The sequence below is a fragment of the Chaetodon trifascialis genome, chromosome 9 (assembly GCF_039877785.1).
Source record: "Chaetodon trifascialis isolate fChaTrf1 chromosome 9, fChaTrf1.hap1, whole genome shotgun sequence".
NCBI lineage: Eukaryota > Metazoa > Chordata > Actinopteri > Chaetodontiformes > Chaetodontidae > Chaetodon > Chaetodon trifascialis.
Genome location: NC_092064.1, coordinates 7,632,947 through 7,660,264, shown reverse-complemented (window position 1 = coordinate 7,660,264; position 27,318 = coordinate 7,632,947). Strand labels below are relative to the sequence as shown.

The 27,318-nt window shown below is 42.3% G+C and overlaps 3 protein-coding genes across 4 annotated transcripts; 2 read left to right on the top strand and 1 right to left on the bottom strand.

Moving 5' to 3' along the window:
- Nucleotides 1-757: 757 nt before the first annotated feature.
- On the bottom strand, nt 758-13,086 carry cab39 (calcium binding protein 39). Of its 2 annotated transcripts, XM_070970822.1 has the most exons (10): nt 12,854-13,066; nt 11,188-11,319; nt 9,484-9,639; nt 9,115-9,279; nt 4,880-4,998; nt 4,390-4,558; nt 2,690-2,749; nt 2,193-2,258; nt 1,459-1,602; nt 758-1,370 (listed from the first exon to the last, which is right to left on the bottom strand). In XM_070970822.1, the coding sequence occupies exons 3-10, from the start codon at nt 9,595-9,597 to the stop codon at nt 1,182-1,184; spliced, it is 1,026 nt and encodes a 341-aa protein (XP_070826923.1). In that variant the 5' UTR covers nt 9,598-9,639; nt 11,188-11,319; nt 12,854-13,066; the 3' UTR covers nt 758-1,181. The 2 variants fall into 2 exon arrangements, with proteins under 2 accessions (XP_070826923.1, XP_070826922.1); XM_070970821.1 differs by lacking the exon at nt 11,188-11,319 and having other exon boundaries at nt 12,854-13,086.
- A 5,973-nt stretch (nt 13,087-19,059) lies between these two features.
- her8.2 (hairy-related 8.2) lies at nt 19,060-20,793 on the top strand. The gene is made up of 4 exons (XM_070970960.1): nt 19,060-19,180; nt 19,317-19,412; nt 19,503-19,581; nt 20,038-20,793. The coding sequence occupies exons 1-4, from the start codon at nt 19,118-19,120 to the stop codon at nt 20,406-20,408; spliced, it is 609 nt and encodes a 202-aa protein (XP_070827061.1). The 5' UTR covers nt 19,060-19,117; the 3' UTR covers nt 20,409-20,793.
- Nucleotides 20,794-24,138: 3,345 nt separating this feature from the next.
- her13 (hairy-related 13) lies at nt 24,139-27,062 on the top strand. Its single transcript, XM_070970743.1, has 4 exons — nt 24,139-24,552; nt 24,706-24,792; nt 24,881-24,962; nt 25,666-27,062. The coding sequence occupies exons 1-4, from the start codon at nt 24,466-24,468 to the stop codon at nt 26,130-26,132; spliced, it is 723 nt and encodes a 240-aa protein (XP_070826844.1). The 5' UTR covers nt 24,139-24,465; the 3' UTR covers nt 26,133-27,062.
- Nucleotides 27,063-27,318: the final 256 nt, after the last annotated feature.

Genomic DNA, 27,318 nt, shown 5'->3' with positions numbered 1-27,318 from the left:
CTTAGCCTGTTTCTTTTACGGTTTAGAAAGTAATTTGATTACAATTAACCAAAAACGTGATGTTTAAGGTAATATATATATAATATATATTCATATGTCAAGGTTAAACAAAAATCTACAAAGCAAAAAAAAAAAAAAAAAGGCATATGTACATGTTCACCCTGTCCCAGAAAACAATAAAGAGACCCAACTCTTGGGCTTCACCAAATTCATACCTTACATCCCTCCCTCCTTTCCTCATGTGCTTCAAGTGCTGTGTCGAAACAAAGCACACGGGAGGTAAATGGTTCTGTGTGATGGCATCTGAGAGCTCGTCCCCACGGGTCGCTAGAATGAACCACTGTCGCTTTGTCGGATGAAGGCATAGATACGAACTGTAGCAGTTGCTGTGATGTGCGTGCATTTCTGAGTCTGTGGCACTGAACATGGGAGCCAGGCTGGGCGGGCCGTCACAGCGCCGACGCTGGATGCAGCCATGGAATCTGTCACATTTCGAGGCATGCAACAAACATACCAATGTTCAACTTGCTCGTACCATTTCCATCACAAGGTTTTAGCTGATATTCTTGCAGTGTGTGTGTGTGTGTGTGTGTGTGGTGTGTGTGTGTGCACATGTTTTTTATTTAATACATAACGTGTGTAAACGTGTCTACTTTTGTTCCTTTGTGTGTGTGTGTGTGTGTGTGTGTGTGTGTGTGTGGTGTGTGTGTGTGCACATGTTTTTTATTTAATACATAACGTGTGTAAACGTGTCTACTTTTGTTCCTTTGTGTGTGTGTGTGTGTGTGTGTGTGTGTGTGTGTGTGTGTGTGTCAGGAAGTCTGCCTTACTTTGAATGCACAGACATTTTCTGTCACTAGGTTTGATGGACTGTTGTGTCATAATATACCTTACATGTCTCAATGTGCAAGAAAGCAGCAGCATCTATTATTTTCTCTTATTTCTTTTGAAGGAAAAAGACTGGAAAAAAGAAAAAAAAAAGAATCAAATGTTCACTGAGGAGCAGAGGAGCTGGCAACTTCCTGATGAGCTGATATGGGTACGTTGGTTTTTCATTTGTTTCCTCAATTTTTGTTCAGAAACCAGAACAGCAGCTGCTGATGGGTCCGTTAAGCAGAAGTTGTCTGGGTGGTGTCCAGACATGGTCCTGGTGGCTCCTCCCCCGACCTCTGCGCCCTTCCTCAGGCCTCCTGGGGGGCAGGCCTCTTGAGGTCTCTGATCTGTTTGACCAGGTAAGTCTTTTCGTCGTTGAACTGTTCGTCTTCTGTTCTGTCGTTCTGGAACTTGCTGAGAAACTCGATGAGTTTGGTCTGGTTCTTCAGCAGGATGTCCAGGATGGGCTGCGTCTTGTTGGGGTTGGCCACAAACACCTGAAGATGCAGGGAAAATGACAAAGATGTTAATGTATACAGATATTCAATGCTACGTTTATTCCTGACCACATGCGTGAATTTTTACCTTAAAAACGTGGAAAGCCTCAAACTGGATGTTGCGGCTCTTGTCCCGTAGCAAGTTCATCATTAGTTTGAGATTCTCTGGCTTACTGATGTATTTTGTCATTATGGTGAAATTGTGCCGGTCAAGAAGCAACTCCCCCAGCAACTGGATCATTTCAGAGTGAGAAACAGAAAGAAAGACTCATTTGAATGTTTTCACATCTACAGAAGATTGCAGATTCATCAAATTGATGGGTCGACTGCTTCAGATATGATTACTTTGAAAAATCTGCATCATAATCTAAAATATAGGCCTGTCTTACTCCTTTAGGTACAATCATTACAAGTGTTGAACATTAAACAGCATCAGAAATCAATGATAACCTTGCTAAACAACTTGAGAGAGGCAGCAGGTTTCAATCTCATGTAGTAATTTGTCAGTGGGGGATTTGTTTGTGTTTGGATTAGACTGGCTTGAGAGCAACAAAATGCACAATAATAACATTTAGGTGAAAGTAGGTATTTAATATAGATAAAACCCATCAGGCAAGTCAATAAAACACTGTCAATGAAAGGCAGCTTCAGAAGATATTTCTAACACATACAGCGCTCCCACCAGTAGACGGCGCTCCTGACTAGGTGAAGGGGATGGAATGGTTTAGAGAAACTCAACACTCTGATGAGACCCCGTCTTTAAATAGCTCTCTGAATTGGGTTGCGCCACACCTGCTTACTGACACAACCCAGGGTGCTTACCTTGAGGGACTGCCTTTTAGTCACGTAGTTTTCTGAGTGGAGTAACTTCTCATATTCACTAAAGAACTAGAGAGAGGGGGAGAAGACAGGAAAATGAGAAGGGGTCGGGATTGAGCGAGTGTGTCAAGTAGTGGTTTTCACAACTGCATTTGTATCTTGTATGAAAACACAATGACAGGAAAATGAGAGATTTCTAATCACATACTGACAGCTACGTTGTGTTCACAGCCTGCAAATGATGCCCTAAATTGCTGGTTTGATGCTATTAGGAAAGACACTACCAGCGTGCCAAACACCCAGACCGCCAGTCTAAATTTACAAAAGAAAACACTGAAGTTCACCAAAACTTTTCAAATGTGTTGAATTTCACTAAATTAAATTCCCAGCTCATCACAACCAATGAACGGAACAAAGAATCATTCATTACTTTAAGCACATATCACTTTAAAGCCTTTCTATCGTTTTAAGCACCAGGTTTCACTTCAGTGTGGACTTACTCTGTCATAATGTTGCTCCAGAAACTCGGCACTCAGTAGCTTGTGTCTTGTGAGGAGGTCCTGGGAATAAACAATGCAGACTATGAGAGACAAATTCAGACTTACTGGTTATGAGTAGTCCCATTGGTCTCCTCTTTGGATAATGCAGGCAAAAAAAAAACAAAGCTCTTACAGAAACAATGCACAGATATGTACTGCAATTTGGTCAAAAAACTGAACAAACCCAACCTAAAATTCAACAGAAAAAACGTTTCAGGTTAAAGTGTGCTTAGTGATATTGCTGGACATAATCCCTTACAATTAAGTCAGTAAACAAATCCTTTTTTTGGACTAAATAAAAAAAATGCTATGCCATTAAAGAAATCTCACCAGGACTAAAATCTGACCTGTAGTATTCATTAAGCAGTGGTGTTCAAGTTTGTTGAAATGGCAAATGATTTACTCGTGTTTCAATATAAACATGAAGGACATTTTGGCACAGTTTCCCAACAGCCACAATGACTTTCTGCTTGGAAAATTATGGGCAGATTCATGATCACTCAAGTGGTGTGTTCAAGTCTCTAAATCACATTTAGCCCATCTTACCCAACGTAAATGCTACCGTTGGCTCTAAATCCTCAGTCTCTAAGGGTGAATCCCATTTCTCTTTTCTACCCCTACCCCTTAGCCCTACCCCTTGTCTCTTGCCCCTTGAAACGGAGTGCCAAGCGGTAGGGCCGAAAGTCAACCTCTCCGAATTGGGACACCCCTTCGACAATCGCGTACGTCATCAGTAGTCGCCGCTGCCTCTTACGTAGGCAGATGCGACAAGCTAATGCTACCGTCACATTCGATTTGTGTATGACATTCCTGCATGTTGTATCCCATAACGCTATCAATGTAACTGAATACCAGCAGCGAGGTTGCCAAAGTAATTATTGATAACATTATCACTGTAGATTATCATCAGGGCTGCCCACAGAGCACCGCTAGTGTCATTCAGCCTGGCAACGGTAACCACGCAACTGAAGCCTCGACTACTATCGATTTTTTTCAGGGTTTTTTTTACAAGGAAAATGACCACTACACATTGAAACAACGTTAAAATAGACAATAAAGTGGTTTTCGTACATTTTAAAACGGTATTTATGGAGAAAATACCGGTCTTGCAAGGCATTCTGAGAAATCTGTCGTACCCCTCCGTTTGGAGTGTGCCTCGGAAAAATCTCCATTTGGAGGGGTACATAGCCCTACCACTTCCCCCTACCCCTCCGTCATAATGGGAATTGGGACACCCCTACCCCTCCACGTGAACGCGCAAAACGGAGGGGTAGGGCCAAGGGGGAGGGCCAAGGGGTGAAAGGGGATTCAGCCTAAGTCTGTTCCCATCAATGTGTCTTTATAATCAGCAGCAGCATGTGCCAACACATCAACAAATTTCCTGTTAAAGCTGTCTAATTAGTTACAATGTTTCACATTATATAATGTAAACCAACCGCCATCAACACAGCAGCAGGAAGTAGGAAATGGGGATGCTGAAGTTGAGATGACATGTTGTCATGACACTGTAAAGAGCATCTCTGCTTATCACTTACACCAAGTCAGTGAGTTACTTTTGAAATGACGCTTTTGAATTCTGTTGCAAGGGAGTCAGAAATGTTTCAGAGCACTGCTAAGAAAACTTGCTCAACCCCAAAAGCTGACCAAGTGCACTGACTTACTTTGAAAGTGGCAAACGCGTCTGAGGCAATGTCGAATGTGGACATCTCCACATATCTGAAGAAGTCATAAAACTGCTCTGACCACAGAGTGATTTTGGCCAGTGGTTCATGTCTGATGCACTCCCTCAACATGATACCACAGTTTAGAGCAATCTCTGGAGACTCATACCTGAACAAAACAGCAACACAGGACAAGGACTTATTATCACACAGAAGCCTGCATGCATGCATGCACCAGTTGTGCTAATTAGGTCAATAATGAAGCCAAGTTATTTATTACTAATAAATACAGAATTTAGCACTAATAACACAATATTATCACTTTTTAAAACACACAGTTACAAAGCTGTGTCATTTAAATAATATGATAATAATAATATGTTTCAAGAATATTCAAAAACAAAGAAAAATCAACATCCACAACTGCAGCATGATTACTCCCGTGTGTGTGTGTGTGTGTGTGTGTGTGTGTGTGTGTGTGTCTCCTTACCCTTTAAGCAGCATGAAGAGGATATTTTGCTGGGTGCAGAGGTACTCCACCGTGGGTGTCCGAGTGCCAATCTGACGCCTAAGGATGTTGTTGAAGATCTGAGCGACATCTTTCTTACCCTGGTGGTACCAAATAAAGCAGAAACAGGCTTTAAAACACACTTCCAAACTGGCAAAAGAAATCAGGAGCAGATCAGGGTGGAAAGCAAGGATTTGCCACTAAAAGTGAAGAGTGCCTTTTTGTAAAACACAACACATTTGTGTTGTTCATAGGGCTGGGCGATAAAACGATAGCGATATGTCTCGCGATAGACGCGTCATCAATATCAATATAAAATGCGTTCGATAAAACATTTGATCTTTTTTTTCCCTTGTTGAAAGGAACATGAAGTTGCGAAGCGAGGTTGGTTGCATGTACAAAGGCACTCGCTCTCAGGTAACCGAGCAACGTAGGGAGTAATGGCTGATCAGTGAGAGACACACGCTAACATGCCAATCATGTAACAGTATCAAGTTCGGTTGCGCCATCTCGTTGTCTCGTGTTTGATGCTCCGCGAGGAGTGAGATGAGAAGTAGAAAGTGAGCGCTGCAGCGAGCGAAGACATTGTCGATAAAACAGGGAAAGTCAGCTTGCCAGTATGGAGTTTTTTGGATTTTATAAGTCGGACTGTAGTCAGACCAATGTGGTCTGTAATTTATGCAAGACTGTCGTCCCCACCAAGACCAGTAACACCACAAACTTATTTAACCACCTTAGCCGTGCTCACTCTTTGGAGCGTAGCCGTATTTGCCAACGTCCGCCAACCGCAGCACCACCGCACAAGCAGCTGACCACCATGCAGAGGTATCTGCTTCAGTGCCTGATGACAAATCATCTAAAAGGCACGAAGACATAACGGAGGCAGCAGCATATCATATAGCTAAAGAAATGCTTCACTGAGCACTGTGGAGAAGCCAGGTTATAAACATCTCTTACAAATGCTTTTTCTTTTAGCTGATATATATATATATATGCAGTCGTCCTCAAAATTATTCATACCCTTGCTAATTCTTGTGATTTTTTAATTTAGTGACGAACTATTACATTTTTTTTAAGTTTGTGTATCAGTTATATGTGAACAACAATTGAACGAATGACAACAATATAAAATTTATGAAAATATTCATTTCAGGGGTATTTTATTGATGGATTCCCAAAAAATGCCATGTTCAAAATTATTCATACCCCTGACAATATTTCAACAAAAATGTACCAAATGTGGTAATCTTTGTCCAGTAGTTACTTTAAGGTGTCACAATGGAATAAAACCCTTTAACATTGTTGACCAAATGTTAAACACTGATTTAAAAACAAAAAAAACCCATCCTTCCAGAAGAGTATAAATAGGGGAAAAGTGCTCAGGTCATTCCCAATTTCTGGTCATCATGGTCAAGAAGAAGGAGCTCAGCGAGGACCTATGTCACCGTCTTGTATGTGCCTACAGTGAAGGAAAGGGTTATAAGGCCATTTCCAAGCAGTATGATGTCCCTGTGTCAACCGTCCAGAGCATCATCAACAAGCACAAGAGGTTCAACACTGTTAAAAACCTCAGTGGGCGTGGCAGAAAGCTTAAGGTGTCCTCTAAACTTGCCAGGAAAATCTGCCGAGAGGTCAACAACAACCCACAGACCACAACCAAGGCCCTAATTGAAATGCTTGACCAGGCAGGGACACAGGTGTCACGGTCCACAATCGAGCGCGTTTTGCACAGAGGAGGTTTCCATGGACGTACACCTTGGAAGACGCCGTTGCTCAGGAAGAAACATCTGGAAGCTCGCCTGGCCTTTTCTAGACGTCATCTGAAGCAAGATCCCAGCTTTTGGTCAACCATCCTGTGGTCTGACGAGACAAAGTTGGAGTTATTTGGACATATGGATACTCAGTATGTCTGGAGAAAGAAAGGAGAAGCCTACAGACCGAAGAACACTGTGCCCACTGTCAAGTATGGTGATGGGAACATAATGCTATGGGGATGTTTCTCCTCCAGTGGCACAGGGAATCTCGTCAAGGTCCAAGGAACCATAAAAAAGGATTACATCAGGATCCTTGATGAAAATGTGAAGGAATCTGCTCAGAAACTCCAGCTTGGCCACAACTGGACGTTCCAGCAAGACAATGATCCTAAACACACTGCCAAGGTAGTGAAGGAATGACAATGATGTCAACGTCCTAGAATGGCCAAGTCAAAGTCCTGACCTGAACCCCATTGACAACTTGTGGCATCACTTGAAGACCAGAGTGATGGCTAGGAAACCGACCAATCTGACCCAGCTTGAGGCTTTCGCCAAGGAAGAGTGGGCCAACATCCCACAGGAGACATGCAGGAAGCTTGTGGACACGTACAAGAATCGTCTAGAAGCAGTCATAAAGAACAAAGGCTATGCGATTGACTATTAAAGAAAGACAAAGGATGAGGGTATGAATAAATTTGAACATGGCATTTTTTGGGAATCCATCAATAAAATACCTCTGAAATAAAGATTTGTTTGAATTTTGTATTGTTGTCATTCTTTCAATTGTTGGTCACTTATAACTGGTACACAAACTTGAAAAATTGCATTCATTTCATCACTACATTAAAAAAAATCACAAGAATTAGCAAGGGTATGAATAATTTTGAGGACGACTGTATATATGTGTGTGTGTGTGTGTGTGTGTGTGTGTGTGTGTGTGTGTGTGTGTGTGTGTGTGTATTCATGCATGTTCATATGTCTAGGCTGGTTTTATAGTTCAGTCAGTGTTACTGTGCTGTCTATCATGTTTGTTTGTATGTTACAGATGTCAAATCTACCTCAGTTTCTGCTATGTTTCCAAAACACTGCACATATCTGAAAACATTTTATTCACCAGAAGGTGAATCAGCTTGTGAACTTCCTGCACTAAACCTGCAGAAAACAAGTTCTCAGGTTTCTCTGTTTACATTTTGACACTTTTATTTACATTTATTATTTGAGTGTTTTCCATGGTTGTGTTGACATTTCCTTTCCTTTCTGCCTTGATAGCTGAGGGGATTATAATCAGAGGAAGGTTAAATTTAAAATGTTTAAATTGAATGTATTTTTCTCCTGGTCCTTATTTTAAATAGGTCATAAAAAATATCAATAATTATCGATATCGACCAATATAAAACACTTATATCGCAATAGAGTTTTCAGCCATATCGGCCAGCCCTAGTTGTACAATAACCCAATAATTATTTCTGAGAACATACTGCATTTTAATGCTGTCGCAATGAAACCTACTTTTCATTTTATTATTTTAAGTGCATGCAACTGTCTAAAATGTTGAATCTTTGTCATATTTATATGTTGGATGCTTGTGATCAACAACTCTTCACCAGCTTTTTCTTTTGAACAGGGAGGAAGGATGAAAGAGGGTATAAGAGGATGATATGATATGATATGATATGATATGATATGATATGATATGATATGATGGGGTGAGTCAGGGAAGCCTGCAGCAGCCACACAGCACCCGTCTGACCCACTGCAGGGGACAGGGTCTCAAATTAACTTTTTTGGTTGACACTGTGGCAGACAAGTTTGTTTATTTATTTTTTTGGTCTTCCATTCAGAAATCAGAACTTTCTCGCTGTGATGCAAACCCTACCACACACAAAAACATTGAGGTATTTTAGAGGAAGTTTTGAACTACGATAATGTGGCCAAGGATCACCACTCTGTCTAGAAGCTGTCTCACTCTTTTTTCCTCTCAGTTGGGCGGCAACAACAACTGTGTATAATACAAATGTGTACTGAGGAAGATGATCAGGTGATTGTTCATTGACTTATGTTTTAGTAGAGTCTGCATCATAAGGAATCTATTAATGGACTAATACATATGATAATAAAGAGAAAATACAAAGCAATCCCTTTTTCCCATTGCTTTCATATTGCAGTTGCAAGCAACATTCAAATGTGTAGCTCTATCCAATCATATGCTAACCTTACTAGATGTGTCCTGTTGTGTGTGTGGTGGATGGCCTGAATTTTACCTGCCAGGGAGCCAATTTCAAACCTTGGCAGGGGGACATGCATCCCATTCTCAAGTTTGTAAGACACAATATTCCTGTGTGTAAATACCTCAGATAAATGTCACTTACAGTGTTAAATGTTTGCCCTTTTATTTTCCCTTCTTTCACTTTCATTCATAACATTTTTTTCTGCCTCAGTCCTACTAAAGACTCAAAGTCTCACCTCAAAGTCAATAAGCTGCAGGTCTGCTATCAGGGTGCTGAGCAAACCACTGTTGTAGAGCTCCTGGGCTAGCTGTGCCACTGCTTCTGTTTGGGGCTCTTTCTCATTAGTTCCATACAGGATTTCCTTCATCGCCACCAGGCTTTTCGACACCTCCTCTGTAGCCTGAATCATATATACACATTACAACAGACAGACCAAAAAGGAGACATTACACCATTTCAAGCTTCAAAAAGCTCATTGTACCCCATCAAAATCCTACCTGGTTACTGTAACAAAATTACTGTCATGGCTCCAATTAACATTTCAGAGGTTATGAATCCCACAAGTGAAAGTGAGAAAAAGCAAATTTAAGTGAAATTCACCAACCTTCTCAGCCTTTTTGTCAGAAATATCATGTTTCTCAAGCACTGTCATGCTGTCCTTAAGGTTCTTTACGATGTCCGCCGGTGACTTGTGGGACTTGCCAAAAGGGAAAGGCATGGCGGAGAGTTACCACGAGCAACCAGGGAGCGGACTGTCCACCTGAGGAATTATATGTAAAACTGCATCAGAGCCTGTAAACATCGACAGACTGCTGAAAAGAAAACTAAGAGCATGTAAAAAGCACCAAAGTGGCGGACACAGACCTAAATTAATGTTGTTCCATAGTACAAAATAAAATGTGAACAGATGACCAACAAATAATAGGGTCCCACTCTTTCCAGACATGCCCAAACTAGCAAGCTGTTATAGAAAAGCACCAGTGTAGTCACTGAAGAAGCAGAAGAAATACAGTACACAGCCATGCTTTATATGTGGCACTCCTAAATTTTGTGCTGATATGCCTAAAATTTTCTGCAGGGGGCACCAGTGCTACATGTGTGAAAAGTTAGTCTGAAGCCCTGTATTATATGATGATGTTTAAACAAGTGACTGAGTATTCAATCTGCTATGTCTCTGTGTTAAAACCATCCCATCAGAACTGAAAAAACAACAACAGACCGAGCCGAGAGATAAAGGCAGGTAGTGCTGTTGGAGCTTATCCTCAAGTATGATACTGTTGATGGGCCAAGTCTAGTTTCCACAATCTAAGTGCATCATTCTGACCTAGTCTAATTGTTGCTCTGGTTTGTACACAGGTGCACTCATATATGCCAGTGAAATGCACCATTAGCTCCTGTTGTAAAACAAACTACAATGGCAGGTGGTCCTAATGGCAAAGTTTGAGTTAAGCCCTGATGAAAACCCACTGCTGGTAGTTAATGCTAATAAAGTTTCATACCAAATGTTGAATATACAAATGCGCCTGAGAAAAGATTCTTTTTTTTTTTTTTTGGAACGTGTGAACATCTGACCTTTAATGGTTCATTGAGCAGTCACACAATTTTGTGAATCTTCTTCATTAAATGATTAACTACGCTGTGTTTACTATGACAGAGGTCTCCTTTTACCATGACATAGCCTCAGACCTTTGTATGGTCCACTCCATAAACGATGACTGACAAATTAAGTAAGCACACTGTAACATTACTAAACATACAGTGCATTCTCAGGTAACTGTTTTGGGTTGATAAACACATCCTTTCTATATAAAATTATTTAACTCAAGATGAAACTAAAAAAATGGTACAAAAACCGTAGCAAAGACACGGGCGATGCAACTGACAGATGTGACAACCATATCTCACTACCACGCTTACTTAACTGGGTTACTTAACAAGGACCCTTATCTACACAATTCCCTGACGCACCCAACCACCTTACGTACACTGTGAGGCAAAAGCCAATGTTTTTTGAACGGAAGTGTATAAGAGTATAATTAGTAACAAAGCAGCCTAGATGTGCCTCTTTACTCAGAGTGGGTCATGCAGGAATACAACATTACCTATTCCAAGAGCCCTAGGCAGAAAAACATATCAATAAAGTATCATTCCAGTCTTGTGATCATTTTATCTAAATAAATGTTTCCATTAAACGTGCTCTACTTTGAGACTTCCATGTCCAATGCGACAACAAGAATTGCCACAAAACATCAACACTAGTCATTTAGCCACTCACTAAAAGGCACTGGTCTAATAGTCAGACACCAACCTGTTGTTCTGCCGGAACCCTCTAAACTCTGAACACAAACCCTCGAGCTGTCACACTCTTCCTCTTATGTCTTGGCAGGGAGTCCACATTTAGAAAGCAACGCTGCAGCAAGGAATATAAACCAAGCAGCACCTAAGAGGGGAGGTGCAGAGAGTCCACCATTCATATATGATGTGTCATGTGTGACTGAGCCGAAATCTAAAACTTGTCTCAGGGTTCACTGGTGACCCAAACACTTAAGTTGTGCTTGCTTACATGTCTATTAACCTAGACACACCTCAACTTTGCCAGATGTCCAAAGCCGTCTTTCGCACAGGCTAATGCTCGTTAAAGTAGCCAGCAGGCAGCAGAACCGCTTCAGTGTTAGTGACGCAAATAGGAAGGAAACACATATGGCAAAATCAGCCGGTCACCGCTACCCGACAATGACTGTTTCTGAGCAGGTAGTGTGTGCTGGAATAACGTTAATGTTTGGCCAACAAACGTCAGAGGTGATGTGGGGCTGACTTTTCCCTCAAACAGCCCGAACATGGCGTGAAAGGCGGAAAGCAAGTCCCAACCCCTGCTGACCCTTTTAAAAGAAATTACCGTCATGTTAGACACGGCAGACTTTAAATATCCACGATTACAACACCCAGTGGAGAATTAAGTATAGTTACCCTCCAAAAAACAAACAAAAGAGTGTCTGAAGACCGCTCAAACGTCAACGTCACCCCCACCCTTCAACCCAGACAGCAGCAGATGCTCTACTATCATCTGACAGTAAGCTAGTGTCCACTGCGAGCTGCTAGCTAATGCCAGCCCTGTCACCTGGCCACTGTGTCTGCATGTGTCACGCACTATCCCAAAGCTTTTTCTGCGACATTTACGATCTCATGGAAAGCCCGTCACAACTCAAACAAGTTGCAAACCCGCGGCCCAGTAAGCTGGCCAACATGAAGCTGACAGTGAGCACCGCCCCTCTGTTATCCATGCCTGGTTTGTGATGGTGTGAAGCCTGCCAACTTTGCGCAATGCTAACAAAATGGATACTTGCACACGGAGTAATTCTGTGTCTAGCAAATGCAAGACTTAAACGTAGAGCCGCAGTAAGCGACGTGGTACAGTTATCCTTACCCTTTACTGACAGCTAACTTCGCATCTGTTTGTAAGATAATGTGGCCTGTAATATTTCAATCACTGTCCACCAAACAACAGTGCAAACTGCTTGCTTGTCTAAGTGTGTGTTGTCGACACACAGAAGGCCTCGGCAGGCCTAATGCTTACAAACCTGACCTAGCTGCTTTAGCTTAATTTCAAATAGCTAGGAGTGTATGAAGTAACTGAATGTATGATCCAACCAGTTTTGTCAAGTAATGTTGGTAACGTCAATTAGCTCGCTAGCTAGCTTAGCATAACGCTAGCCAGGCCTGGCAGTGGCTACTCGGGTTAGTGCTATCATGCCCATGCTTGACTTTAGCAAATCGTCAACAGCAGGCTACGTTCAGCTAAGATGTTTCGACAAGCTGAGAGCTGTCCAGCAAGCTAACATTAGCAAATGTATAACATTTACTTCGTTTACTAGCTAACGTTAACTTTAATGCAACCATTGTTAGCTGAAGTAGCCTCACACCACAATGCCTGCAAATATTAATTCAGAACATTCAAGTAATATACAACTTACTACCTTATATACGGCGTTTTCACTAGCTTCCACCGATTTGTCCAGACAGCAAAAGGCAATTCAAGTGCTCCTTGGAACAAAAACTGCTTTGTTTTCCTTGTTCGTCGCCTCCCCTCGTTCGTAACTTGCTGTAGTTAACCTAATTGTGCGGCCCCTGTTTCCTAGTTCTTTCTCTGAGCCCGACTGGTTACGCTAGCAGCGGAGCGGTTGTCACTGCAGCAGCGTCTACCGCCCCCTCCGGCTGTCTCACGTCATGACAACAGGGGTGGTAACTCCGCGAGGGTGCCTGCGGACCGTAGGAGGGCGCGCGCACGGCGTGGACAGGTTGTTGCTGCTTGAGTTATGCTCCGATAACATAAAGTTGACATCAATCATGGGCAACCCATACATGAGACGATGGCCAAATTTTTAGAGAAGTATTTTTGGTCAATATTTATTTCTGTACTCTTTGTATATAATGACACAGCCTTCTCTATTTGATATTATTTTGTATATTTTATCTATTAATTATATTCTGTATCTTTTTTGTTGTCAATTTGTTGTACTTGTTCTTGTTCTTTAAAATAATTCTAGTTTCACATTTTCCATGTTGAACGGAACTGATTTTGCAAATCCAGCTGTCTAACAAGACATTAGTCAATCAATCAGTCAATCAAATTGATTTAGAGGGTAACATTTTATCTGTTGTTTTACCTTCTGGTTAGACACAAACCACCATCAACCGATCAAGAACATTAGTTTATAAATGTGACATAAATGTATGCCATATCAACTCTTGTATGCCTATATGTCCTCATATGACCATGTTGACCAAGTCATTAATGATGTCCAATATTAATTCTAATGTGCATCACTGTTAACTATTTATATTCAGTCAATAGATGTTGTAAATATGTATGTAACATATATATAACATGTTAACATTCCTCATTTTAATCCAAACTTTAGAGCAAAATTTTCACAGAACGAAATGGAACCTGAGAGATTATTGAGTGAATCATAAATTTGTGTTTTTATTTCAATTGTCTGTTGGAGATTGCACAGCCTCCAAGACCGACAGAAGCTGGTTGACAGAAGGGAAAATGGTGCCAAGGTGATTTACAGTGGCCCCAGGACGATGAAGAAACACCAGGTGGCGGACAGAAGAGGTGTGAGGTGTGTGCAAGGAGAGTGAGAGGAATCAGTGTGTAACCTGAATATTTTCACATGTACCTCAGTGAATTAAGACTTTATTTCAACCAAACCAGACTCGATAACTGTTCAGACAGTGGAAGGACAGACCAAAGTGGTTTTGGTGAGTTTTATTTTGCGTCTGACAAGATTCAGGTTCCAGCATTCTGCAGGTTTATGCGAAAATGCATGTAATAACATCCAGATGAAGTCCATTACTTGCCACTACTCGCCAAAAGTTTTTTTTTTTTTTTAATTAAAATTAAGAAGTAAGGATTCATATGTTCGTGCAGCCAATAAGACATCACATTTATTTTTTTTTCTGGCGCCCTCTGGTGGGTACATCCAGCAATGCCTCCACCACTGCAAGGTAAATTTATGAAAAGCCACTCGACTGAAGCAGTTTGAAAGTCTGTGGGCTGTTGTGGCAACTAGATTACAAAAACACAACAATTGTTATTTTCAGGCAATTATACACTAAAAATAATAATTATAAGAAGAAGTAACATTTATTTTGATAGCACTTACCAAAGCCTTTCTTGGTTTTTGTTTGGAGTCTTGCTGCTGCATTTTGTAGAATATGGAGTCTGTTAATTGATTTGTGATTTATATCTGTTTAAAGGCCATTACAATAGTCCAACAGTGAGGTAGGAAAAACATGACCGATAGTTTGAGTGTCATTAAAACTCAACATTGCTCTTATTCTGGCAACATTCCTGGTAGTAACATGACTTAATAACCTTGTTTTTCTCAACAGTGAGGTTGGGCTAATGAAAGCGTTAATTGTATATTCCATTTGCCAGTATATTCCCCTAAATCCTACACACTGGACCTTTTAAAAGAACTGAAAACAGTCATTAAACCCAAATTACTGAGACTACAAGTGTATTTACGACTGTAAAAACTCTTTGAGAAATGGTAAATACTGGGTCCTACTCACTGCCTGATTAACTTGTTTGGGGCTGCTACTAACCCCCATTCTTCCCACTCTCTGTGCATTGTGTCCATTATAAGTGGCCTCAGGTTTGCAAGGTAATTCAAATAGATATACATCATGTTAGCACAATAACATATCATCAGCTAAATGAATTGTCTGATCCTAAACAAAGTTACAGTTAATTAAATTACCACAAACCAACTGGTGCACAGTGAACCTGAGACATCTGGGGGCCCCAGTCTGGGCCCCAGGGCAGTTGCCCACTTCACCCAACTGATAATCAAGCCTCTTCATTCTCTTAGTAGCCATGCCATTATCTGTAAGTTCAGTGTCAAATACTGATGCTTTGTCACGGCACTTCGACGACTCATACAGATGCACAAGGCTACAATCGGCCTGTGTGGTGATTTTAACCACTGGAAGTAGTCTCTGGAAACAAAGGGATTTTATGAGGGAGGAGAGGCTGAGTTCAGGAACTGGTTTGACCATGAGCCCAATACCTACATGGGCCCTTTGTCCGTGTCAACATAGCACCCTCTGGAGTATGGTCGGATTATCAGGGCCACAGTGCGCTCTCATTTGTCTGCTACAATGAGAAGAGAACAACAAAATGAGTGCAAGTATTCATTCTGACTATCAACAGCTCATGACACCTCTGTGTCTACACAAAGCACTACTTATTGTGTGAGTGCAATTTTTATTGAGATGTCTAAATCATGACTTTTAAAGAATTTTCAAACACTAGATACATCCATGTGAAAACAAGTGAACTACAGAGACCTTGCCAGTGTGACGAGCACAGCTGAGAAAGATGAGATCAAGAAGCTCATGAGGAGCTTTGCATGGATTGGCCTGTACAGAGAGTCATGGAAGTGGTCAGATGGTCAGCTCATGCATATGACTTTATGCTTTTGTCTGCAGCGGTGAGGTGTGATCTGCTGTTATGTTCTGAAAGACAATACACACAGAACCTGCCTGTGACATGGCTTTCAGTTTTAGGGTTACTGCGTTACCATACCATCATTACAAAACACTTCGTTACACTTCTGCTATCCCAGAAGTTACAGTGAGGAAGCAGGTGGTGAAATCAGACTCCATGGACCTGGAGGAGATTATTTGCATTTTGATATTTTTGTTTCTATGTGTACAGATCAATCAGAACTTGTGCCTGCTAAACATTCCCACTGTGCATGTTAGTATGCTGCTGTTCGTACTGAGCTCTGTCTAAGCACAGCCCATGCCACAGCCTCACAGAGCTGTTAGTGTGGCTGTTGATCAGTCTTGATCAGGTGCTATACTTTGAAAGTTTCAAATCCTACACTTTTCACCCAAATATAATATCAATAAATAAAGTTTTTGTTATGAATTCACAACAAAGATTATCAGCCTACTTAAGGAAAATGTCACAGGGATCCTGAACCCTTATGCAGATCTTGATTAGAGAGACTTTTTTCATGTACTGACTTTTATCTTAAGTATTCAAGTGTGTTGAATTTAGATTGCGTAGTAGTTAACCATGAATTAAATGTAGTATCTTTCAGTTTGTTTTTTTGTTTTTTTTTTTGGGGGGGGGGTAGATTTTAGAGGTCAGCAAATTTCACATTATTATATTTCATTTTCAGTTTAAATTCATTGTATTTTTATTCATAATATCAAACACATCCAACACCCTGAGGCTTAAATACTGTGAGACCAGAAGTGGTTGGAGAGACTTACCTGTCAGTGTACAGGGGAGGTGTTTTGTAAAGAGGAAGTTATATAAAGGCTGGGTCTGTTCAAATCCTTTGTCCCTTTGTGTGAGACCATGCTGTCTCACCAGCAAGTTTGTTTGAAATGATTCTGCCCCTTTGTTTAAGCTGTCTTATTGTATATCCTTTGTTACATCTACATGCTATGCATCCCAATTTAACGAGTGTATTCGACTTCCAAACAGATCGTGATGTGTTGTTGTGGAGCTGTTTGATATACCTTCCTCTGAGTAAGGTGGCATTGTTTGGAAGCAGATCATGTGCTGTGTTGGAGCCAGTCAGTATACTCACCTGTGAGATAAAGTTGAGACCTGTAAGTAAAGCAAACTGGTTCAGTGTAGAGGAGAAGGTGATTGTATATTTTGTTATCCTGTGTTGTGTTTTCTATAAATAGAATCCTCATGAGGGCTTGGAAAATTCCTTCTTAACTTTATTGTTTGCATTAACAATGTTAGCTAACATTTGTTTATTATTCTTAATTATGTTATTAATTAATGATTAATTAATCATGGTAATTTATTTATTTATGTTTGCTTATTGTACAGAAAATCATTCATTTGTCCATCTCCCCACTTCTTCACTCAATAAACAATCACAATCAAATGGCTCTTAAATCCGTGAGTTTAAATGGAAATTGAACTGAATTAATTACATAGCTTCGACAGAGAAGAACTAAGGATGGTTTACACCATCACAAGGCACGCCTTGTCTCGGCCACCTGTTGCATGGATATACCCAGGACTTTAATTTGTCCATGAAATGGACATGAAAGACAGACTGTTGTAGTGAATGTTGTCAAGTTCATGCTCGTTACATTTCTCAATAATAATGTCATCCTGCAAAAATGATGACATGGCACTTTAAAATGTGTGTGTGTGTGTGTGTGTGTGTGTGTGTGTGTGTGTGTGTGTGTGTGTGTGTGTGTGTGTGTGTGTGTGTGTGTGTGTGTGCATGGTGTGTGAGTGGGTATTTTCTCCATATTGTCACCAGGATGTGTGTGTCAGTAAACCTGTCAACATGAAAACCATTGGCCACATGCAAATAAAACACAAAGATTTAAAGAACCTAGTCATTTTTTTCATTATAGTTAATGTTGTTCTCATGGCAGGAGCAGCAAAAGGGAAGCTGACCTTGAAACTTGAATGACAAATGACATGCAGGCATTCAAAATAGGTCTAACTGATGTTTTTGTGAAATTTGGATCAAATTGATTTATTTAGATATATTTTTGCAGTAGCACATTGGATTGATATCCTTTACACCTGTCGATGGGTCATCCACTGGTCACCTGCCAAAGTCTCCTCCTCCTCCTCCACCTCCTCCTCCTCCTCGGCCGGACCGTCCACCCTCTCTGAAGGTCATTACGCCCTTCATGCTGATTAGGTTCGAATGAATAGACCCTTTTGTTCGGTTCCAGTTCCCACGACCCGGCATTCGCCTGGCAGTCGCGTGGCTCTAAAACAGGGGCCCTCACTTTAAGGGACCAAAGGTGGGGGGTGGAGGTGAGGGGGATCTGGTCAATCTGACATCTGCTCGCTAACAGTTAACAGCAGATGTCTGACATTTGAAAACATGGAGAGTGATCAAAGCCAGCTAAATACACTGCAAGGGTGTTGCTCTTGGAAGACAAGTCCTCATTTCACAAAAAGAAGAGGTGTGTGTGTGTGTGTGTGTGTGTGTGTGTGTGTGTGTGTGTGTGTGTGTGTGTGTGTGTGTGTGTGTGTGTGTGTGTGTAACAAGGCCTATTAGTCTGAGTCTCCTGCTGCTATTAAGCAGACAAAGTTTTAAGATTAAGAGAATTAAAATGGGCTTCATAGAATCAGAATTAAAATAATATTAATAGCTTAAACAAATTATCTGTCGAGTGATGTGAAGTGACTTCCATGGGCCTACAGGCAAGCCTGTGCTGTATATGGGCAGATATATTCTCAGCTGATTTGTCGGCCTATTGTCTCTTCCTGTGAGCTTTGAGGGAACAGGTTAGGCCTTTTTGCAGGTAGTGTAATGTTGCTTTTGAAAAGAATAGGCGAGGGACTCTCTGGAGTAAAGCATGGTAACTGCACACTCTTGTTCATCCTGGGAGGAGAGGAAACTGAGGTTTTTTGTTGGGTGGAGAGTTTGGGGGGGCGGGGGTGACTGGGGTGGAGGGGAAGTGCATGGTTTCAGGCTGGACATCTGTCGCTTGTGAGTATTTTTTTTTTCTAGGCCGGGTCTCTCGGTTTTTGAATGGAGCCAGTGACCTGTCAGTCTTGACTGATGGGAGCCCGTGTGTGGGAAAATCCCGCAGCCAAAAGAGTTGGAGCATTCACATGCTAATTGAGCCCGATAAATAAGAGAGCCGTGCCGCGCCGAGGGCCCTAGAGACGCGCTGAGATTCAGGAGGCACAGGCGCACAGACACCCGAGAAGAAACATGACTGCTTCATCCACGACGCACAACGTGGCGAAACATCCCAGTGCCAAGGAGGAGAGAAAGGTATTTTACTCTTCAATATACTATAGATCGATTCTCCTTTAGGATATAGGTATACACACTTTGTCCTCTGAGCTCCAGCATCGCCATCCTTGCTGCCTTTAACTTTCTTCTTTCTTTTTTTTTTAACCTCTTACAGCTGAGAAAGCCGCTCATTGAGAGGAAACGGCGAGAGAGGATAAACAATTGTTTGGATCAGCTGAAAGAAACTGTGATCGGAGCGTTCAGACTCGATGTGAGTATCCCCCCACGTGTCTCATCCCCTCCACAAGTAAACAATGGAGGCTGGATCACGTTAACTTCAAGGCTGCTCATCTCCCAACAGCAATCCAAACTGGAGAAAGCCGACATTCTGGAGATGACAGTGAAGCATCTGCAAAACATCCAGAGCAATAAACTCAACGGTAAGGAACATAGCAGCTCTGTGAGAGCACCTGCCTCTGTGGGTCACATGTACTATGTTAGGTGTAATGCACTGCTTTCATTACTTCGGGTTATAGTTTTCATTGCCCTGTAATCCTGGTTGTTATCCTTTGGGTCAATAACTGTACAATACCAACTGAAATGTGCAATAGCTTGAGATCCCTTGAACTAGTTGACATTAGGCAGCAGAGAACATCACAGCACATTCGATACTGTTTATCTCAGATTATGTGTTGTAAAGCTGTTAAGTTGCTATCTGGTCTTATTGTGTTCTATAGTTGAGTGAAATTGTGTTGCTAGGTTGTGAAAGATTTTGTATTTCAGAGCGGGCTTCTGTTGAGAGACAGCATCAGTTGACGGTGTTTCACCGGCTGCATGTTGTCCTGTCACCACCAGGGGTTGCTATAAGCTTACACCTCCTCCCTTTTCTCCTGCAGACCCCACATTAGGCCTGGAGGCCCAGCAGAAATACAGCACAGGGTACATCCAGTGCATGCACGAGGTCCACAACATGCTGCTCACCTGCGACTGGATGGACAAAACTCTGGGCTCCCGCCTGCTCAACCACCTCCTCAAGTCCCTGCCCAGGTCCACCGATCAGCACCCCCTGCAGCCCACACCCAGACAAGATGTCCCTCTCTCAGCCGGCCAAGACACAGGGATCCCCGGCACACCGCTAAGAGGAGACCCCCTGGCTGTCAGGCAGCTCCAGAGAGAAGGGCCCAGCTGCCATGTGGCTGGGCACCGAGAGAGGCCGGCACTCCACAGCTCCCACCTGGGGATGCTGGAGATGTGGAGGCCCTGGTGAACTGGTGGATTAATGACCTTGGCTGTCCATTTTCTTAGACCATCCTCTTTTATGTATCTTATAGATATGCTGCTCAGAAGACAAACGTGGGGCAGTTTTGTTCCAGTGATTATTATTGTAGGTGTGCTATAATGATTCTATACAGACCTTTTCTCAGTACTTCCCTTCAGAAGTCGACTTCTTGTAGCCTGCATTATAGAAGGCTCTTATTAATCTTCCATGTATTTATTGTATTAACAGCTTTATTTATTTGATATCATAAGGTATGACTTTGCTTCTTAGACCATTTGCTCTGCATTGCATAGATTTTTATGTCTTCTTCCTTTGCTGTATAATTAACCCAAACATTGATAATAATAAAACTTATTGTACGCTCTTGAGGTTTAATTCAGCTTTCGGTCTTGTTCATACTCTTGCCTATTATGTTTTGACATTTCTGCTGTAGTGGCCGCACATATAACAGCTTCCCTTGGTCTGACAAGGAGTCAAAACCTGTTTACTTATTAGACTATTTACAAATAGAATCATAAAGATATGGACATAAATTTAGCAAATGAGGCCTATTTAAGTGTTTATTACAACAGTCAGTCTGGATTTTTGCAGGCTGAAAGAAATTAACCTACAGACTGACATATTTCGAGAATATCTTTAAAGGTGTTTAATCAATAATCAAATAAATTTGACACAGCATTGTATAACCCAATCCTGCAGCTCAGTGCATCTTTTTAGCCTCTTTTAACTCGTTGTTTTAATGACTGGCTGCAACTGCAAATACTGAACAGTTCAGTCTCACCACATTCCCAGCAGCAGCAGGAGCAGGCAGGTATTTGCAGTAAATAAACTCAGATAAACACACTACCTGCCCAGCAGCAAATGTCAGGCAGACAAAGTTGGCAGCTAACTGGTGAAGAAAGGTACCAGCTAGACCAAATAGCCTTGTTCACAGCACACAGTTTGACTTGGCAGAGTAGGAAAATAATGTGTTAGTGATGACTGCAATAAAAACATTCACTCTGCTCTATTCGAGTGTCCCAGTAAACTGTGACAGTGTGACAGTGAGTAATATACCACCACCCTGAAACCAAAGCAGCTAAATGGAATTTGGCCAACATTCATTTTATTATGTAGACCTGTGCCTTTTTCTACTGGGATGTCAGGATGTATTCCATGACAAAGATGATGCCGTTTGATGTCTCTTTGCCAGCTAACACGTTAGCTACAACATCTTAGTGTGTTGACAGTATGTCAGATAATATGTTTAGGAGTTTTTCTGCCCCCTACTGATCGAAATTGCAACTTTAATTAAAGGGACAGTCCATCCAAATCATAAAGCAACATGTTGTATAACATCTCACCTGTAGTGGCATATATATTTTCAGTTTTATGCAGTGAGGTCTTCACATGCCCAGTGAACTCAACTGAGCTGATCAAAGTCATTTTCGCAGACAACATGTCAGGAAAAGCACAGAAAAAACAATGAAGTGAACAATGGCTGAGTTCCACACTGTTAAAGCTCACTGGGACATTTGAATAGAACAGAGCAATCATTAATGTTATTGATAATACCTGTGCTTTTTCAACTATGACTACTTCCATAGAGACTAATTCTTTGGTAGAAGGTAGTTCCAATGAAAAGTGTTCACAGTGTTCTTTGCATTATCCCGAGTGACCAGGACACTGCTGCTCAAATAAGCTGCCTCAGACTTCATCTTGAGATAATTGTAACATCACAAAATAAGTGCAATTATTCACCTCCACTGTATTTGGGGGCTGGTGACAAAAATCTCACAGACTGTCAGAACGTGGGCCACAAAGTAGATATGAGTAGACAACTGCAAGATTAGTGAAATATGGTTTTTAATGATTGGGGGAACTAAACCTTTAATACCAGGCCTGCCAACACACGCATCTGCAGGAATGTATTAATTATTGAGATGTTTTATGACTGAGAGGGCAAGACACGTATTTCAAGACTGACATAAATGAATAATGACAATGTCATTATTTATGTCATTATGACATGAATGAATAATGAGTTCAGTGTGTGTGTGTGTGTGTGTGTGTGTGTGTGTGTGTGTGTGTGTGTGTGTGTGTGTGTGTGTGTGTGTGTGTGTGTGTCAGTTTCATTTGGCCTCTGGTAGACTGTCAAATTTTAAAAAAAAAGTTGATAATCAGACAAGGGATCCAGTGAAACGGGGATTTGGGAGCACTTCAGAGCACCACAGCCATCAATCAGTCACGATGTAGCGAACGTATATAGTCGAAGCGAGTGTTCTGGTACATTTGCGTTTAATAAAGACGTAATTCATCACTGGGTTTTGAAAAGTAGAGGCATGCATATGGCCTATTCTACAGGCTATTATTGCCGTTATGATTGGCCGCCACTTGGAGCCAGGCGGCGGGTCTGAAGAGGGAGATAGAGGGAGAGAGAGAGGGGGACGTCTGGTCCCTCAGCGGAGCCCTCCAACAAAAGCGAGCCGGGACAGCTGCTCTCTCCACAGTCCACACCATTAAAGATCTGGAACAGGGATCTGGGGGTGGCGAGGTGCCAAAACTCCTCCACTTGAAAGGTCTGAATCTCTTCCTTCATTTGGTGCACTGGAGTTTTATGGTGCTTTTTGCGGAATTGCTGCGCAACTGCGGCATTACCGTGCGTAAAAGAGCACCCGAAAATACACCGCTGCGTTCACCTGGAAGGTGGCACAGATGACTGCGTGGTCTTTTTCAAGTAGACAGGGCTGCTCTGTTGTGAGGGCAATTTACATGATAATGCCGTGTACAAAACCTGTATAATCACCAGGACAGAGGGTTGAGCGCGCTTATTAGACAGAAACAAATAGAAATTGTGCGCAATCAGCACATCCAAAAGCAAAAAATCCAATGCTGATATCAGATGTAAAAGCATCATTTAATTCTCAACTGTCCAAATGTTGTTTAAAGGATGACAGCTTCATTATTTGAATGTTTGTACAATCACCACATTACACTAACGATGCCATGCAACACAAAAGGCGTCATCTGAGAAATCAACCAGATATTATAGACTCTCTCTCAGCAGAGCAGGCAATGTGAGAATGCAGTGGCACACAAATCAGAAGTCACCAAACAACGGGGAGAACAAACGAGGCGCAGGCCAACACCTGTCGCTTTCTTTGGAGAAGGGCCCTTAATTCCCCCGGCTGATTCAGTTTGGGCCGAGGGGCCGCCGGCAGCAGCTGCCAACTGAAGGCATCGCGTTACATCCGCCAAACAGCCGGGTCAATCTGCTGAGGCTCGGACACAAAAGCCAGCAGAACGAAGAACGGGGTAGGGCAAAAAAAAAAAAAAAAAAAAAAAACCCAAAAAAAACAACTGACAGAGCAGATAGTTTGTGGCTGTGGGACAATGATGCTCTGATGCGTAAAAAGTGGTCAGAAAATTGAGCAAACACGAAGCACTAGTTTGAGTAATGTTCTATACACTGAACATATGCCACAACCCATTCTTTAGTATTAATGGGAAATAATAAAGTACCAAATTTATTTTCTCTCCACTTCATGAAAACATTTATAACATAGTTTTATTTTAATATAAAAGTGTCACTGGCTGTCTGTTTTGCCTCTGCATGATAATGACTTGTGTACAGCCGAATGGAAGCACGCACAGTTAGCAGCGGTGGGGGAAAAAACAGAGCGGTCGGTCCCTTAACCCAACAAACTGTGTGATTCCAGGCCTTGCAGCTCCTCGGGGCGCAGACCGGGGCTGACCGCAGACAAAGGGAGTGAGCGCTCATTGGCTCCGGCCGTGTGCGCTCTGTTGTCCCCCAGCAGGAGCAGCTCAGCCCCTATTCACATGTTAATAAGCCCGTATAAATACTAACAACAGCCACTCAGCGCCAGCAGCACGTCTCACTGGGGTTGTACAATAAACACAGGGTGTCTCGCCTCGCCTGCGAGTTTGTCGATATTTTTTTTTATCTCCTCCTGAAACCGGTTCCGTTTGCCAGCAGCCCCCTCGCTGACGAGTCGGGAGGAAAAAGCAGCAGAGGGAGAAGCCACAGAAGCGGCGATAAACCAACATGGCCCCGTCGGCTCGACCCAGCAACACCGTACTTGATATGGAAGAAGATGAGTCCTACTACGGGGTTCAGAAAGCGGACAGAAAGGTACCCACAGCGGGGCTGCTGAGGGGGAAACAGGCGCTCTCTGGGCACACTTGGCAGCGACGCACTTGTCACGCCTGCGGGGGTCTGCGCTACATTTGAAAGGCGTTGTGAGTTTCTAACATGTAATGAAGTGTGATCTTTGTGTCCCTGCAGACTAGGAAACCTCTGGTGGAGAAGAAGAGGCGAGCGCGCATTAATGAGAGTTTGCAGGAGCTGCGGACTTTGCTGGCAGACACAGACGTGAGTATGGTGCGCGCACCCTGCACCTCAGCTCACCTGTCCCCGTGAGTGTTCGCTTCTGATGGAGCTCTGCTGCTTGTTTCCACAGTTTCATTCCAAGATGGAGAACGCCGAGGTGCTGGAGATGACGGTGAAAAAGGTGGAGGACATACTAAAGAACCGAACCCAAGGTCCGCATAAGTCTTTATACAGACGCAGAATTTAATCCTAAAATCCTGAATATGACGCTGGGAAAAGATGGCATTACATTTCAGTTAGACTCTGACCACTATGGTTTGCTTCCTCTCATCTTCAGACCTGAGTGATCTAATGTTGAAATGTTCTTGCCATCTTTTTGTTGGCTAAATATACTGATATTTGGGAGAAAATGCCATTATCAGTATGGCTATGTGCTGGTGTTTAACTCAGCTATAATAATTCATCAAATTCACAAGTATTATAATTAATAAAACTACTGAGAAAAAAAGTCTATTTTCAAGATATATCATCATATTATGATTCAAAATCCCTGCTTGTGTCTTCTCTGTCATTATTGTGGTACTTTTTTCACAGTTTCCTTTAAATTTTCAAGCTTTTGTTTGGCAAATTATGTGATGATTTTACTTCTTCAGGAAAATTATTCTAAACAAAGGGAGAAAATATCACTTTGGGTGAACTGGTCATGACCAGTAGGCTTATGGAAGAGACAAAGAAGATTTGCAGCCACTGATCTAGAAGCTATAAAAGTCATTTTGTGGTGTTTTCTCAAAGGTTTAATCCGATTACTCATGAGAAATGCAATCCACACAGCTGATATTGACTTGGCTGGGACCAAGAGCAGTCCAACCGCAATAAGGTACAGTCATTTCATGGTCTGTCTCTCTCCTCCCACAGAAACAGCAGCACTCAACCGGGAAGCCAGCGAGAGGTTTGCGGCCGGCTACATCCAGTGCATGCACGAGGTCCACATGTTTGTGTCCAGCTGTCCAGGGATAGATGCAACAGTGGCAGCGGAGCTCCTCAACCATCTGCTGGAGTGCATGCCCCTGAACGAGGACCACCTCCAGGATGTGCTCATGGATCTAATCACTGACACTTCTGGGAGTAACGGCAGCACTTGGCACGGAGGTGGCGAGGCACTCTGCATGACTCTGGCTTCTCCTGGAGGAAGGAGTCTGTCCAGCGGCTCGTCCTCGGCCCTCTCCCCAGCCCCATCCACCATGTCCAGCGAGGACCTGTGCTCTGACCTGGATGAGACAGACAGTGAGCACAACCAGAGCACCACCGAGGCCTTGGAGAACAGGGAGGCTCTGAGCATGCCCACCATGACCTTCCCACGGTCTATGTGGAGACCCTGGTAGGGGTCTGGGGTTTGGATGGGGTGCAGTTGGGATATGTTGGAGCAGGGTTTGTGGGCTTTCTTTTAAGATGTGACACTGGGCCTCTTACTGGAAGGAAAAATTCCACCCTACGGCACATGAACTCTTTACAAAACAAAAACAACATGGTGTACCTTGGATTTCATGGCTCATTTATCACTGCAGATAACTGGCCATACACGGATGTTTTTCTGGATTCCCTACATCGATGTTCAATAATCAAATCTATTCTAGTAGACAGAGAGGAGACCAATCTGCCCACTCAGCTGGCCAAAATGCAGTGCAGTTGCATTTTGTGGAGGGACTATGACTGTGACTAAAAGACTGAATGCAGTCAGTTTACAGCCTTTCCGTGGCATTCTGGGAAATGTAGTAGGATATCACTCAGTGAAGTAGAAGTAACCAGTGCAAGCTGATGGAACATCAGTTCATCCAAAAAAAAAAAAATCTCCTTAAGTGCTTTGGACATCTCAGAGAAACATCTAAGAGTTTTTGGAGGGTGGAGTTTTCCTTTATCTCATTAGAGGGGCCCTTCCACTCAAGGGCCTCTGCAGCTTGGGGCTCCCCTTTCCCTTTCAGTCGTCGCTCCCCTGGCTTTTAGTTCTCTGCTGTGGCTTTTCTTACCACCTGGAGCAAGATGAAACCATCCCTCTCAACACTCAGTCATAAGGACAGACAACAGTTGGAGTTCACACTTTTTTGTGTCAGTCACTCTGTGTATATAGGATTTGTATGTGGAGAAAAGCTCTTTTAGAAACTGAGACGTTTGGCAATGCCTCTGATTAATATAAATATTTCTATTGTATTGCATAAGACCTGTAGTTTATTGGACCAGTAGCCGCATTTGGAATGACCACTTTATGTTGTAATGTCTAGAGATGTCTGAATTTGCTAAATAAAATAATTTGATTGAAAAGCTTTTGCCTGACTGGACTCAATGTACGGTAGAAACAGGAAAATAACTTTCATAACATGAGGTAAAACTTTAATTTATGCAATAAAAAAGTTCTCAGAGAATGATAGTTGAAAAGTTTCATGCTTATGTCTCAGGACAGCAGGCTTAAAAGCAATGGGACTGAAGTTTGATTGCATGCTGCGTTCAACCCTTTTAACCGCAACTAACGTGGCTTCATAGAAACAGACATAGTCTGGTTAATGCTTGATGCGT